Raw genomic sequence first — 13,846 nt, 5'->3', positions numbered from 1 at the left:
GTGTGTGTGTGTGTGTGTGTGTGTGTGTGTGTGTGTGAGAGTGAGAGAGAGAGAGAGAGAGAGAATGAGAAAAGAACATGTAGGTCACCTGCATAAATGCTCAGATAAAAGGTTAAATCCAGTTCTTGTGTTGTGTTGATGTGGGAGATGCTACCATTAATGGTATCAGCAACGTTGAGCTCTGCCTGCTTAGCAGCCCTGTCAATTATAAGACAAGAATGGCAAGCAAAAACAGGAAATTATATTATATTCTGGGGCCACTGACATTATGTTTATTATGTTAGAATTGTTCTTACCAGTAGGCTAGCCACCAGTCCTGAAGAATATATGATACCTTCAAAGACAGAAAAGTAATGAATTTCAATACCTTACAGCATACACCAAAACATCCATCCAGTCTACAGTTGGATATGATATTCTAATACATGTTACCATATGAACAAACATTACGGCTACCAGTATTTGACAGACGGCAATAACTATTAATATCAAAGTGATATCTCAGTGGTCAGAAGCATTGCTTTCTAAATGTGGGCTTAAATGGACAAGTCAGCTTTCAAATAAAGCTTCTCTGTCAATTGATATTTTCCCCAGTGAGTTTTTTTCCTCATTTGATGTTTTTAGTGGTGTAATTTCTCTTTGCCCAGTGTTTCGCAGATGCGTAAGGCCAGAGCTGGGTTTCTACAATCAAAGGAAGTGGCTGCCCTACGGAGAGCGGCAACAACAGATCTGATGTTGAATGAGGACTCCATCTTGGATTGAAAGCCAATGTGGGTCATCTGGCCTCCAGCCTACAGTGCAGAATCATCTACACTGTGGGGAGCTACAGAAAACACTGGATCCAGACCAGAAGTATCTTGTGAATCGTTATGCATGTGTTAAATGTGGATAGGTTTGCAATGGATACCAGAGCTGGGTCCTTCTTGAGGGATTTTGTTATGTTATATTACATTATATTGCATTACATTATATCATATGTCATGTGTAATTGTACATTGATGTCTATTGCTAATTTATATGTCTAATAATTGCTATTCAACTGTATTTCATTAATTTCTAATACAATTATTTGTGTAATTCATTTCTGTTGGTCAAACAATCAAATTAACCTACCTAAGAACACCACACCAACAGCCATAAATAATTAAATAAATAAGTAAGTAATAATAATAATAATAATAATAGGACATGAGACATGATGAGGACTAATTGGGAGAGAGTTTAAATGGGCTGGTAAATAGACTGCATTTATATAGCACTTTTCTACTCATAGAGAACTCAAAGCGCTTCACAGATGAATGCTTCAGACCTACCCATTCACACACCGATGGCAGAGGCTACTGTCTAAGTTGCCAACCTGCACATCAGGAGCCTTTGGGGGTTCAGTGTTTAGCTCCAGATAGAAGCACTATCGCCCCCGCTTAGAGGAGGGGCAGGACACTGAGCCACCAATCCAAGGTAAGACTTTTGACCAATTAAAGAATACCTGGTGGCCCAAATGTGTGAAAAGCAAATCTTCCCCTGCAAGCACCCCTATATATACATATATACATATAGATATGTACATATCCAGGAGTATATCTGAGATTGTGAGACAGGACAACAAACTCCCAGATACACTCAGTTATCAGTGGAGTATCTGGGAGCACCTCTTTTCACACAGTGGCTTCTATCTAGAGAGTCACTTTAAGTGGGTTGTTGAGCCTGACATCACCCTAAACCATATCATTTTGTCTCCTGCGCATGTAAATGAGTGTGCTTGTTTCTACATACCTGAGCAAGAATATTGAGTAGAATAATGCCAAGCAAAAGCAAGATATTTGCTCCTGCGATCAGATACTTCAAATACAGACGGATTCCAATTGTACCATCAGAGCGAGATTCTTCTGCGACGGTTTGAACCTGCTCCGCCTGTCAAAAGCAAAGTCATACATCTCAATATACGCATTTACAATCTTTCCATATTCTAAACACGCTGTGATACACATGTTATACTGCCTTTGACAGGGTAGGCATACAGCCACTGTTATATTTGTCAATACTGGTTCAAAACATAACATGTCACTGTTATCACAACAGACTGCCTGAAGCCATCTAGTTAGCTAGAACAAGGCATATAAAGCCATTAAAGAAATAACACACTTCCCTGTTTAAAGTTTGGTCCTGAAATGAACAAACACAGAGATCATATCGCCACCGATTCCGTCAAATCAAACCGTTTGAATGTCTACGCCTTGTAAAGACGTAACTTCCTAGACCAATGAGGGAATAGGCGTCTGGACGGTTTGGGTGGACTCGTCTTTCTCTTTGCTTCGCTGAAAAAGTAAGTCATTAAAACACCTTTCTTATTACGCTCATACTTGCTCTGCCTCCATTTTATTTGTCTGACTCCACTCTTTTGAGGAACCCAGTCTAAGCTCCTCACTTTACTGTATATTTATACCAAGTTTGTAGGCTGATCTCCAAATCAATGCACCTACGGTCTGTACTTGAGTACTGAGACCATTTTCCCACTCAGACTGATACCATTAAAATGAACCCAAACATGAAGAAATCATCTTACAATGCGATATTTCACTTTAGCACTAATTTCTCTGCCCCTAGTTTCACCCCGGCCTGGAAAAGCACAGAGAGAGAACCAGACACAAAGGTTTGAGATAAGAGTCTCAGCAGGGGGTGGGAAAATCGACAATTGGGACAGTGCATCTCTGAAATGTTTGCTGGGGGCACCATAAACCTAAACACCATAAACCTAAACACCTAGGCCCCAACAAAATGAACAGTTAATAGAGGAAGAAGTCCATCTGTGATTTTCCACTGGCCACATCCATTTCTGCCTTACAGCCTTTCACAATTCAGATGTACGAGATGTGTTGCTTGCATTCACACACACACACACACACACACACACAGAAACAAACCTGGGTGCATTTGTGCGGAGCTTACCGGCAGACTGTCTGATATATCTTGAAAAGACTGCATTGAGGATGTCTGTGAGCGTGATGAGTTCTGAGAGATGGTTCGGCTGCGAGCGGATCTCAGGGTGGAGTCTTGTGACGTATCCAGTGCTGAGGTTAACTCGTCCTCTTCCTCACTCTTAAGCAAGGAAGTAAAGTCTAGGCCTGACTTCTGCAACTCTAAAAAGGTCCCTTTTGCCACCATGTGACCCTGCAGTGGACACAACACACGCCAAAAGTCTTAATATTCCCCATTGTGGAACTGGTAGGGTGAGGCTGGATGTTTTTATGGGAGAATATGCAGTCATTGAGGAAAATGAATGAAATAACACACCTCTTTCAAAACCAGGATCTGATCTGCTGCTTCAAGGTACTGGAGCTGATGGGTGACCAGTATGCGAGGACTTTTCTTTAGTATACCACAGATACACCTGGATAAAACCAGACAAGATGCATTATACCACAGATACACCTGGATAAAACCAGACAATATGCATTATACCACAGATACACCTGGATAAAACCAGACAAGATGCATTATACCACAGATACACCTGGATAAAACCAGACAAGATGCATTATACCACAGATACACCTGGATAAAACCAGACAATATGCATTATACCACAGATACACCTGGATAAAACCAGACAAGATGCATTATACCACAGATACACCTGGATAAAACCAGACAAGATGCATTATACCACAGATACACCTGGATAAAACCAGACAAGATGCATGCATAAACAAGCCCCCTACACATCAGCTCCTGTACCTGTATGCATATTTGAAAATAGAAATTGCACGGGTTGTTGCCAAGGTAGTAAACAGCTGTGGCCCATCTTTCAAATGCAACAAATAGCGTTGTACTATGTCTCTAGTCATTTAGTAGGATGGTGAGGCTTTTTAGGTTCTATAGAATCTAATGTTATCCCCGTTGATCCAGTTAATTTGTTTGCTTGCATGGCTGCAGCACTCTGTATTTGCATGCCAATTTGTTTCCTACCTTAATAATGAAACATGAATGGCAACAAAAATTGCAGAGTGACTATCAAATGTGGGACCTTTGTTTTGCCTGTACCCTGTATCTCTAAATAAGGAATCATGAAGCATGTGTGAATGTATCGGTTTTTTTCTGTTAGAATTAATTTTTACCTTTACATAATTTTCTAGCTAATTACCAAAGCACATCATATTTCCTTACATTAGAATTTGAGCCTTGAATATAGCATAGATCAGTCCATGCCTTATGAGATGAACTCAACTTACTGCTCAAACAGGTGTCTCCCGACTTCTGCATCCACCGCACTGAGAGGATCATCTAGCAAATAGACATCAGCGTCCTGATACACAGTCCTAAAGCACACACACGCAAACAGACCGCACAAACAAAAACAGGTCAAGTTTGACATCGATCCTGCTGAGCAGCACAGGTGTGTTTAGTTCATACATCTTGTGTAGTCTTTTTAATTACATATTAAAGTGTCCTCTCATCTGAACAGTTTCCTATTGGAAAATCAGTGTCTTTGTTTCCAGTTTACGTAATTATTAAAGCTAGTTTCAGTGCAAAGGTACACAGAATGTGAAGCCATAGGCCTATTTGATTTACTCGCAAAATACTACATTTTTCTAGCCACAAAAAAAACTAGATTAGATCGCAAAAACACATCCAATAAAATTAACAACTAACATCCAATGGAATTAACCTGTTTGACAACACAGTCTAGGTTACAGAAACTGATAAAGTGTTTCTAGTTCTTTTTTATACCATCCTCATATTCATACTTGATGATACTTGATGGCCATGAGACCAGAGATAAACATCTAAACTGTCATCACTTGCCAGGAATCAACCAATTAGTAAATTGGATCATGTTATTAGTACAAACAGCGCTGTGTTTGGTCATGGGAGAGGAAGTCTGTTGGCAAATCTCTATTTCTGGACTTTTGTGGATAACTCTTGGTTTAATTTAGTTTAATGGTGATAGACATTCAAACTCAATATTTTCCAAGGATATGACCAAGTTGCTTGTGCCTTACGTAACTTGGAAACATTTTTGCATGTCCCCTCAGGTGGTCTACTAAAGCCATACCTAGCGAGACTGACACGAGCCTTCTGTCCTCCACTGAGGGTAGCCCCCCTGTCCTACTAAAGCCATACCTAGCGAGACTGACACGAGCCTTCTGTCCTCCACTGAGGGTAGCCCCCCTGTCCCCAATGATGGTGAGGTCACCCTGAGGGAGCAGTTCCATGTCCTAAAGGCAGAATACACAGAACAGTGGGCAATGTGACACCAGACGAGTAATACTCAAGTAATATTCACAGCGGCACACTTAAACTAAAGTAGAAAACATAAAAATGTACCCTCTTCAAAGCACAGGCCCTCAAGACCCTCTCATACTTCTGCTTCTGCATCTCTTTGCCAAACAAGATGTTGCTGCGGATGGTTCCGGGGAAAACCCAGGGCTGCTGGGATGCATATGTGAGCTCACCATGAACCTTTATCACGCCTTTATCTGGCAGCAGCTCTCCTAAGATGGCACTGAGTAGAGAGGACTGTGGAGAACACAAAGACAGGATTGAATGAGAAAACCTTCACTGTGAATGAGAGTAGCCACATACGTATAATTCACTTTAAGCAGTTAAGGGACAGTCAGACCATAATGTGACAAAAATAAAGATTTCACAAGAGGGCAGTAAACTCTTAGCAATGCAAAGCATGTTATTGAGTGACCGCACATTCTTTTTAGAGCTTTCCCTGGTATTCATATTTGAGTGAATGTTCTGTTTGCATGAGTCTCAGGACAGAAATACATTTATAGAAATGAATTGCACCTTTCCTGCTCCAACTGGTCCGATGACAGCCAGGAGTTGGCCAGGCTTCACAGTGAGGGACACACGCTGCAGCGTCGGGGCGTCCAGACTCTGATTAGAGGCACATGAACAGGAACACACATTTGATTATTTCTTTGACCAATCCAATTGTATTGATTATACAGCGCCATTAACAATAGCCCTTCACAGAGCCCAAGGCCTGGACTACAAGACATGATCATTGGCTAGAAATGTGAGCCCCGCTTTCAAACACACTTCTTTAATAATGATAATAATAATAATAATAATAATAATTTAATAAGAGGAACATAACATTCGGGTACAAACACGCATGCTCCTTTGAACACTCCTTTCAGTCAGTGAGGCTGTTTAAGTAAAGGCAGCTAAATTATCAGACATTTTTGTAGAGCACATGCTCTGTGTGTCATCATGCTCTCACGAGAAAGTAGAGACGGCCACAAAGAATGAACTGAGAAAACTCTCAAACAGTGACAAAACCACAACATTCATCACATCTCCAATGACTGGTCAAAATCTTGCATTCAAACCAATGGCTGTAAAAAGCATGATGTTATGCACTTATGTTATGAAGAAATGAAGCCAAAACTCGTAAAAATGGGTGTTGCCATATTTTCAAAATTGCAGCCAGCCACAGCATGTGTAGTGAGGATGATCTGGAGCAGGAGTTAGACAAGATTCACCCAGAGCCCGCGCTTGCCTACCCTCATTTGGTTTAGTCTGCTCCATCAATGTTGGACTCAGAGACCACAGTTACACAACACACAATAAAGCAGGTGTCAAATACGTCATTCCTGGGTAAACATTGCTTCTACAAAAGGCAGCTTCCTACTTCTAGAATGTTTGTCTTAAAGTTGCAGTGCATGTGTTAATGAACTAATGTCTCATCTTTGCTTCTGTGGCGGTTCATTTCCCGGGGTTAAATTGGCCCAGGCTGTTGTCACACTTCACAATTCAACGACTAAAACACGCTTTCACTCCTACCATTAGGTCTAATAACTCTAGATTCATTGCAGCTACTATTATGTAGCTGTACAGCCCCACTCCTGTCACTTATATGGATGGATCTGTCTGTCTGTCTGTCTGTCTGTCTGTCTGTCTGTCTGTCTGTCTGTCTGTGTGTGTTAGTGCAACAAACCTTGTCCCAGTAGCACACGAGGTCCTGTATCTCCACGGAGCTCTCTTTTGTCTTCGTCTCAGGCAGGGTTGGGTTGTGCTTCACAATCTCATCAAGCAACAGGAACGTCTATGGAGATAATGCACAAACAGCTCTACCAACATGGCTTTGAAATACCATTTGACTTCCACACCCATGTTCTTGTTATTGTGCTGGTGACTGATATTATTTTCAAATGTATCTCATCTTTTATACTCTGTTTAAATAAGAGAGAGATACAATGGCAATGTAAATACACATTTGTAGACACAACTGTATATCGTAAGTCAGATAGTGTGTCGATACAAAGGGCAAGGAATGTCATTATTATTATTAAATCTCTGCATTTCTCTGTTAAATATGCTATGTCAATTTCCAGCTGTCTGTACTTTGACTTTCAAAGTATTCAGAAGCCTTCACTTTTTGGCTCTATGGTTTGATGTCCATTCACAGTGCACCTCAGGCACCTGTTGCTGTAGGCGTCATTGAAGGAAACACACTGATTAGATCACTGATCTGTGTTCCATCAATGAGTTGAATGACATAAGACTACTACTTGGCTCTAGCAGCCATCACTTTAGTGGCAAGGCTAAAATGAGCACAGGAAGCAGACAGAGGCCACGTGTGCAAAGACACATCAATGATGCAGCAGAGTGCACAATGACACAATGATGGCATCTAAAGGGCTAAAAACATCAGCAGAAGGGTATAATGTTAATAATATCAGCAGAATGTTCACTATGAGCAATGTAACACTCTATTGTCTACTCAACTAGTAATGCAGTATGTAAACAGTATGTACATATATACATTACAAAGTCAACATGCAGTCCTCTAATGACCAGATTAATGATTCACATCCTGTAATCCAACTAAGCACTTTTCCCTTCTCCAGATGTGACAGCGTAATCAAGAGGAAATAGAAGCCAAGGTCAGTTTATCAACCTAAGAAACAGATGCAGCCATTTTCACTGTTGCCTCTGGTACTTGCTTTGTCGTGCACTTTCACAAAGCAGTTTTAATGTTGTTAATAAATGTTATTGAAATGTTTAAATGTGTTTATGTTTCACTGTGTGCTTAACCCACGTATTCAATATCTTTAGAACACCCAGTCTTACAAATAATAATAATAACGTTGCACTGTAAGCAATCTTAAATGTACCTTAATCCTGCGGATGCTGACAAGAGACTCCGAGAGCTTCTCAACAGCCGCCGGGAAGAAGAGTGTGACGGTGAGGCGCACAGCACTGTAGAGGGACACCGTCACAAACACACGACTGGCGGAGATAGTGTTGCCCAGCAACACATGCACAGTGAAGGTTATAAACAAAATGACCTTGCTGGCAGAGAAGAAAGAGGCCATGTTGAGGCCCCGCAGATAAGAGCTGGACATTATCTTGGAGATTTCTTTCCTGAAAATACAATCAGAGAACAAAGAAAGAAAGTCACACAAAGAAAGTCACTCTTAAAGTTTGGTAAGAAAAAGAAAAGTACAATATACATCAAACATAAAATAATAATTAAAAAAACAACAACAACAGTTGTACATGTTTGTAAGACAAGGACTGTTAGTTAGTTACAGTGTTGCTATGGAATTTTGTGATGACATTAAAAAAAATCTGCATAAATGTAACCTAAAATGTGATTTCCTGTAAGTCTAAGTCTTATAAAGTTGTGAGGTGGAGCAGCCATTGATTTAACTTGTTAACCACATGCCACAGGATTCAATCTGGGCCCCGTTTGTCGTACCTCGTTTAGCGAGTTACCGAGATCATTTTCAGGATGAGATAACATAAGTCCCACTTTTCGTCGAAGTAACTTTGGATAAATCACCATAGCAACACATCAATAAACTTGAACCTGCTCCAGCGCAGGCTAATTTAAGTGAAGTTGGATAAGCTTGCCACCCCCCCGGAAAAAGGAGAGATCCCATTGACTAAGGAGCGATATTAGTTAGATTAGCGTTTCATAGGGAGAGAGTTCTTCGCGATCGCTAAGATCCGTTATTCCATCATGATGAGTTCTTGTATGAGCGCTACCGATTCAGCCGACAAGGAATAATTTATTTACAAGACCTTCTCGAGCCATTTATTGCAAACACCACAGCCGAGCATTGACTGTCTTGCGTTTTTTTGCGAGTGGTACAAATTCTGTACTGTCGGCGATGCGGAGAACAAAGCACTCATAATTATATGACAGTGTTATTAGTACACCATAGCTTATCATTATTGTTGAAAATGATTAAGGTGGACTCATGATAAGAATAGAGAGAAATATACACAATTTCTTTTCACTGCTTCAATTTATTGAATTTCTTATTAATACATTTAGTCATTTAGCAGACGCTTTTATTCATACCTGCCAACATTTGAGTAGCAATTTGAGTAGCTTCTGTCAGTCTGCCCCAGGGCAGCTGTGGCTACTGAGGTAGCTTACCACCACCGGTATGACTGTGTGTGTATGACTACTGGACTCTGTAAAGCGACTTCGGGTATATAGAGAAGCGCTATATAAAATTGAATTGATTGATTGATTGATAGCAAAATCCGGGAGATTTCGGCGACGGCGGCGGGAGGGGCGGGGCCGGGGTGGCTGATATTGGTTTTGAGGGATGTTGTGCATATAAGTGTTTATAGACAACGTATTTATTATATATTATGTAGTCTTCAGTATATAAATAAATGCACAATAACTGTATTAACAAAAAAATATTTTTGTATTTATTATTATGTATGTGCAATGAACATAGTGACAATAATGTTGAACAATAGATCAACATTATTATTAGACCAACTAACTATTGCAATAACTTATCAATTCATGAAATTTTCTAATACAACAAAACAATTCAAGAATAAATAATTAAATTAAAGTAAATTAAATAATTCATAAAAAACATCACATAAACAGTTAATGTAACTTGCACAGGTCTTAAAACTACTGTTTTGTAGTGTTGTATATGTAGGTGGCTGACTTGGCTGCCCTAAGTGTCTTTTTAGATGGGGTGTACTTTAAAGCAGGCTTAGTAAAGTTAATTTAGCAAGATAAGAGAGCGCACAAAGTGCGGTTATTCAAACTAGTTCTATTTTCTGTAACAATTTTTTTTTACCATACTGAAAGTCCTCTCTGAGGAGGCATTACTATGTGGAATGCAAAGCAATGCCTTCATCAGCCTAGCCAGCTGACTGAAGCGCTCATCTTTCCCTACAAGGCCCCAGCGTCTGTCCACTCTCTGTTCCTGAGGTAACTCCTTGCTGTCTGCAACCTGGTAGTCAGTCAGTTCCTCTCTCAGCTTATCAGTATCAAGTCTCAGTTGAGGAAACAAGCACCCTAGCCTTGTCACCACTCAGTATGAACAAATTTGCAAACATCGTATTAGTAGGGTTACTTAAAAAATGCTGAATGTAGGCTACTTAATTCTTATAAAAGTCTTTGCTCAGTTAGGTGACTTAAAAGCAATAGCCTGCGCAGAAAGATCAACTGCGCAATAGAATGTAGGTTTGCCAGATTGACAAATTGGTTGAAAATGGTGTATTTATTGTGTACACACTATAGGAATACGTTGATCCGTCAAGGTTGACGGATCCCCATTCAAAGTTCATACACAGCTTCTTGTCTTGCTCTCGCAGCGGTGGCGGTGTTGGATTTTGCCATGATTATGGTCTTGTATTCTTCAAAAGCGTTCATGATCATCTCCTGCTCGCCAGCGGAGAAAAAAAGAGTCTCTTTCTTTGAGTTTAGTAGTCATTGTACTGTCAGAAAATCATGGTTTTGGTGATCGACGCTTCCCCCTTTTGAAGTAGGACGGGCACGGTTCGAATTAACGACATTGTTTGAGCGCGGATCAGCCTTGGACGAACCGAGATAGCCTGTCCTCAATCATTGCGGTAATTTAAACTGGCTAGTGGGACAATTGATCGACTTAACTGAACCACGTACGACGAACGGGGCCCTGGGGAATTTAGATGGCGGGGCAACAACCTGAACTCTTGAACATGTTCTTCGAAACATTCCCAAACAATGTTTGGTAAGGCGAATTATAACCCAACACCCAAATTGCCAGTTTCAGAAGTGACTTTTCCTTTGAAACTCTACCTCTGAGGCCAGCATCTTGAACTCATCTATTTACTGTTGAAGATGACACTGGGACACTGGTATCTAGAGTAGACTATCCATGGAAGTACCCATCTGAGGAGCTTTGAAGTCTTTGGGTGTCAAGCTACAGAGTCTGATTCAATCCTCCTCTTGAGCATTTCCCCTTTTCTGTCTGGGTTAGATCAAGTTTTTGATCTTTTGTGTTCTCTTAAGATGGTTTTGGACCCTTTGTATGATAGACAGTTTCTTGGCAGTCTGATGCATGGAATACCCTTCGTTTTGCAAATCATCAATAAACTGACAAATGTTTTGAGAAAGCTCTTTTGTTTTGACCATTTTGTGGCTAGAAGACAATGAAGTCCTTGTTTGTAATGTGATGGTAAAAGTTAATAGAAGACCGTTGAAAGACAGAATGGCAGTACATTGCAATCCAAGGAAGATTAATGACATTGAAAAGGATAATGAGTTTTAGGTATGCTAATAAAAAGGTCTCTCTACTCTCCACTTAACTGCTAACTGTGTTCATATAAATCTCCAGAATTTCCAGAAGTGATAGCCATTGAAGCCATTCGCAACATCAGCTATATTGTATTGGTAAAGCTTCCTTGGTAAACAAGAGTATCAAAACCATGGGTGCCAAAACCAACTTTCTGGGTGATTTCAACTTCTGAACACTAGTGTAACGTAGTCCTGTCCCTGCAGAATAAACTTGTTTCCATTTGAAGTAACTGTTCAATGCAGTATAACATTACATAACACAATGCTACTAAATAAGAGACACAATATGAATTCATATTGAATCTCAAATTGGCTAAAAAAACTGATTCATTTCAGAGTAGAAGAGAGGATGGCACAACCCCAGTTATATAACACTGAGAGAGAGTCATGCGCAGTCTTATAATATGAGAGACCCATATCGTCATAAACGTTTGTGAGTTATTATCCATTGCTTCTCATCCATCACAGACACAGACACATAATCATGTGCACGCGTGATCTTTGAAAGAACAGAGCTCATAAAAGTTAATAATAAACATGGGATGATTCAGCTGAAATTTATGCACAGCTGAGATGTACAAAAGTGTAGAAAATGTTGGGTTGATCTTGTGTTGGTCGACACTGTAAGATAGCTCTGTTACTATGCATACTCGTTTGTGAAAATCATTATTCTGCTGTGAAGCACCCTGAGTGCAGAAATAGATATGTTACTCCAACCAGAGCCTTGGTATTAATAGTCTGGGCATGTGGAACAGGACTGGTGTATGAGTGGAGTGGGACTGACAGAGGTTTTCAAAAGGTTTCAGCAGTGTGAAGTGATATCCCATTACCTTCTGACTTCGTCGACAAGAGCTGAGAAAGGCTTTTCCCAGGCATACATCTTAATGATTCGGATCCCAGAAACGACTTCATTCATTAGACGGATCCTGTGGTCAGTTAGTGTTGCTGTTTTACTCCTGAGAAGAGAGAGACAGAGAGGTAGATGAGGGACAGAAACATTGGTTGGTTGACCGGTGATGCAGGATTTCTCACGAAATACCGTATTTTCACAACTATTAAACGCACCATATAACTGCATTACAGTATTTTATGCAATTTTATAAAACAAACTTGTGTATTGCTTCACTTCTCCCCCCTCATTCACTAATGTTACATTGATATCAGAGTAAGCCCTTGATCCATGTCCATTATTTCTGTAAGGATTGTTTAATGTCTATGTGAAGCCATTTAAAATCACCCTCAAGTGGTTGTGATCACTTTGAACCCACGACTGCCTTTTATTGGTTAACTGATTTTGAGAAATTAAACTTTGTTACAAACGTGCAGCCTAATCATTTTGTTGATTTGAATACCTGTAACTACTCAATGCTGATTAACTGCAACACATAGTTAGTCTGATTAGCTCGTTAAGACTTCAATTCCATAGAAAGGTGCATCCAATCATTAGAACATGTATTTGAGGTAGCCAATTGCAAGTTGTGCATCTCTTTGATTCTCCTCTGAACAGTGGCAACATGGGGGCATCAAAACAGCTATCGAATGATCTAAAAACAAAGATTGTTCAGCAGTATGGTTTAGGGGAAGGCTACAAAAAGTTATCCCGGAGGTTTCAGCTATCAGTTTCCACTGTGAGGAATGTTATTAAGAAATGGAAGGCAACAGGCACATTCTTGTTAAGGCCAGAAGTGGCAGGCCAAGAAAAATAACAAAGAGGCAAAGGCAAAGAACGGTCAGAATGGTCAAGGACAACCCTCAGACCACCTCCAAAGACCTGCAAGGTCATCTTGCTGCAGATGGTGTCACTGTGCATTGCTCAACCATTCAGCACACCTTGCACAGAGAACAGCTGGATGGGAGAGTGATGCGGAAGAAGCCTTTCCTGCACACACGCCACAAACACGCTCGCTTGAGGTTTGCCAAACTACATTTGAACAAGCCAGGCTCATTTTGGAACAAAGTGCTGTGGACTGATGAGACAAAGACAGAGCTATTTGGTCACAACAAGAGGCGTTACGCATGGAGGCAAAAGAACACAGCATTCCTAGAAAAACACTTGCTGCCCACAGTCAAATTTGGTGGGGGGTCCATCATGCTGTGGGGCTGTGTGGCTAGTGCAGGAACTGGGAATCTAGTTAAAGTTGAGGGTCGCATGGATTCAACTCAGTATCAGCAAATTCTTGACAATAATGTTCAAGAATCTGTAACAAAGCTGAAGTTACGGGGGAGTTGGGTGTTCCAGCAGGGCAACGACCCGAAACATCGCTCCAAATCCACTAAGGCATT

At 40.5% G+C, this 13,846-nt stretch overlaps 2 protein-coding genes across 2 annotated transcripts in view; one reads left to right on the top strand and one right to left on the bottom strand.

Annotated features, from left to right (window-relative positions):
- Nucleotides 1-12,837, bottom strand: part of LOC105896537 (ATP-binding cassette sub-family C member 4) — a 34,718-nt gene extending 21,881 nt beyond the window's left edge. Inside the window, exons 1-12 of the mRNA XM_031558146.2 lie at nucleotides 12,394-12,837; nucleotides 8,133-8,382; nucleotides 6,953-7,060; nucleotides 5,797-5,886; nucleotides 5,326-5,517; nucleotides 5,122-5,216; nucleotides 4,230-4,316; nucleotides 3,292-3,388; nucleotides 2,947-3,168; nucleotides 1,774-1,911; nucleotides 297-334; nucleotides 89-198 (exon numbers count right to left, since the gene is read on the bottom strand). Of these exons, the coding sequence (XP_031414006.1) occupies nucleotides 89-198; nucleotides 297-334; nucleotides 1,774-1,911; nucleotides 2,947-3,168; nucleotides 3,292-3,388; nucleotides 4,230-4,316; nucleotides 5,122-5,216; nucleotides 5,326-5,517; nucleotides 5,797-5,886; nucleotides 6,953-7,060; nucleotides 8,133-8,382; nucleotides 12,394-12,641 (1,675 nt within the window). The 5' untranslated portion in view covers nucleotides 12,642-12,837. The remainder of the gene's footprint in view (nucleotides 1-88; nucleotides 199-296; nucleotides 335-1,773; nucleotides 1,912-2,946; nucleotides 3,169-3,291; nucleotides 3,389-4,229; nucleotides 4,317-5,121; nucleotides 5,217-5,325; nucleotides 5,518-5,796; nucleotides 5,887-6,952; nucleotides 7,061-8,132; nucleotides 8,383-12,393) is intronic.
- Nucleotides 12,838-13,298: 461 nt separating this feature from the next.
- tpp2 (tripeptidyl peptidase 2) overlaps nucleotides 13,299-13,846 on the top strand; it is a 10,981-nt gene continuing 10,433 nt past the window's right edge. The window contains exon 1 of the mRNA XM_031559145.1: nucleotides 13,299-13,788. Within this exon, the coding sequence (XP_031415005.1) occupies nucleotides 13,299-13,788 (490 nt within the window). The remainder of the gene's footprint in view (nucleotides 13,789-13,846) is intronic.

Source organism: Clupea harengus, chromosome 21 (genome assembly GCF_900700415.2).
Source record: "Clupea harengus chromosome 21, Ch_v2.0.2, whole genome shotgun sequence".
NCBI lineage: Eukaryota > Metazoa > Chordata > Actinopteri > Clupeiformes > Clupeidae > Clupea > Clupea harengus.
This window is presented reverse-complemented; position numbering and strand designations above follow the sequence as displayed.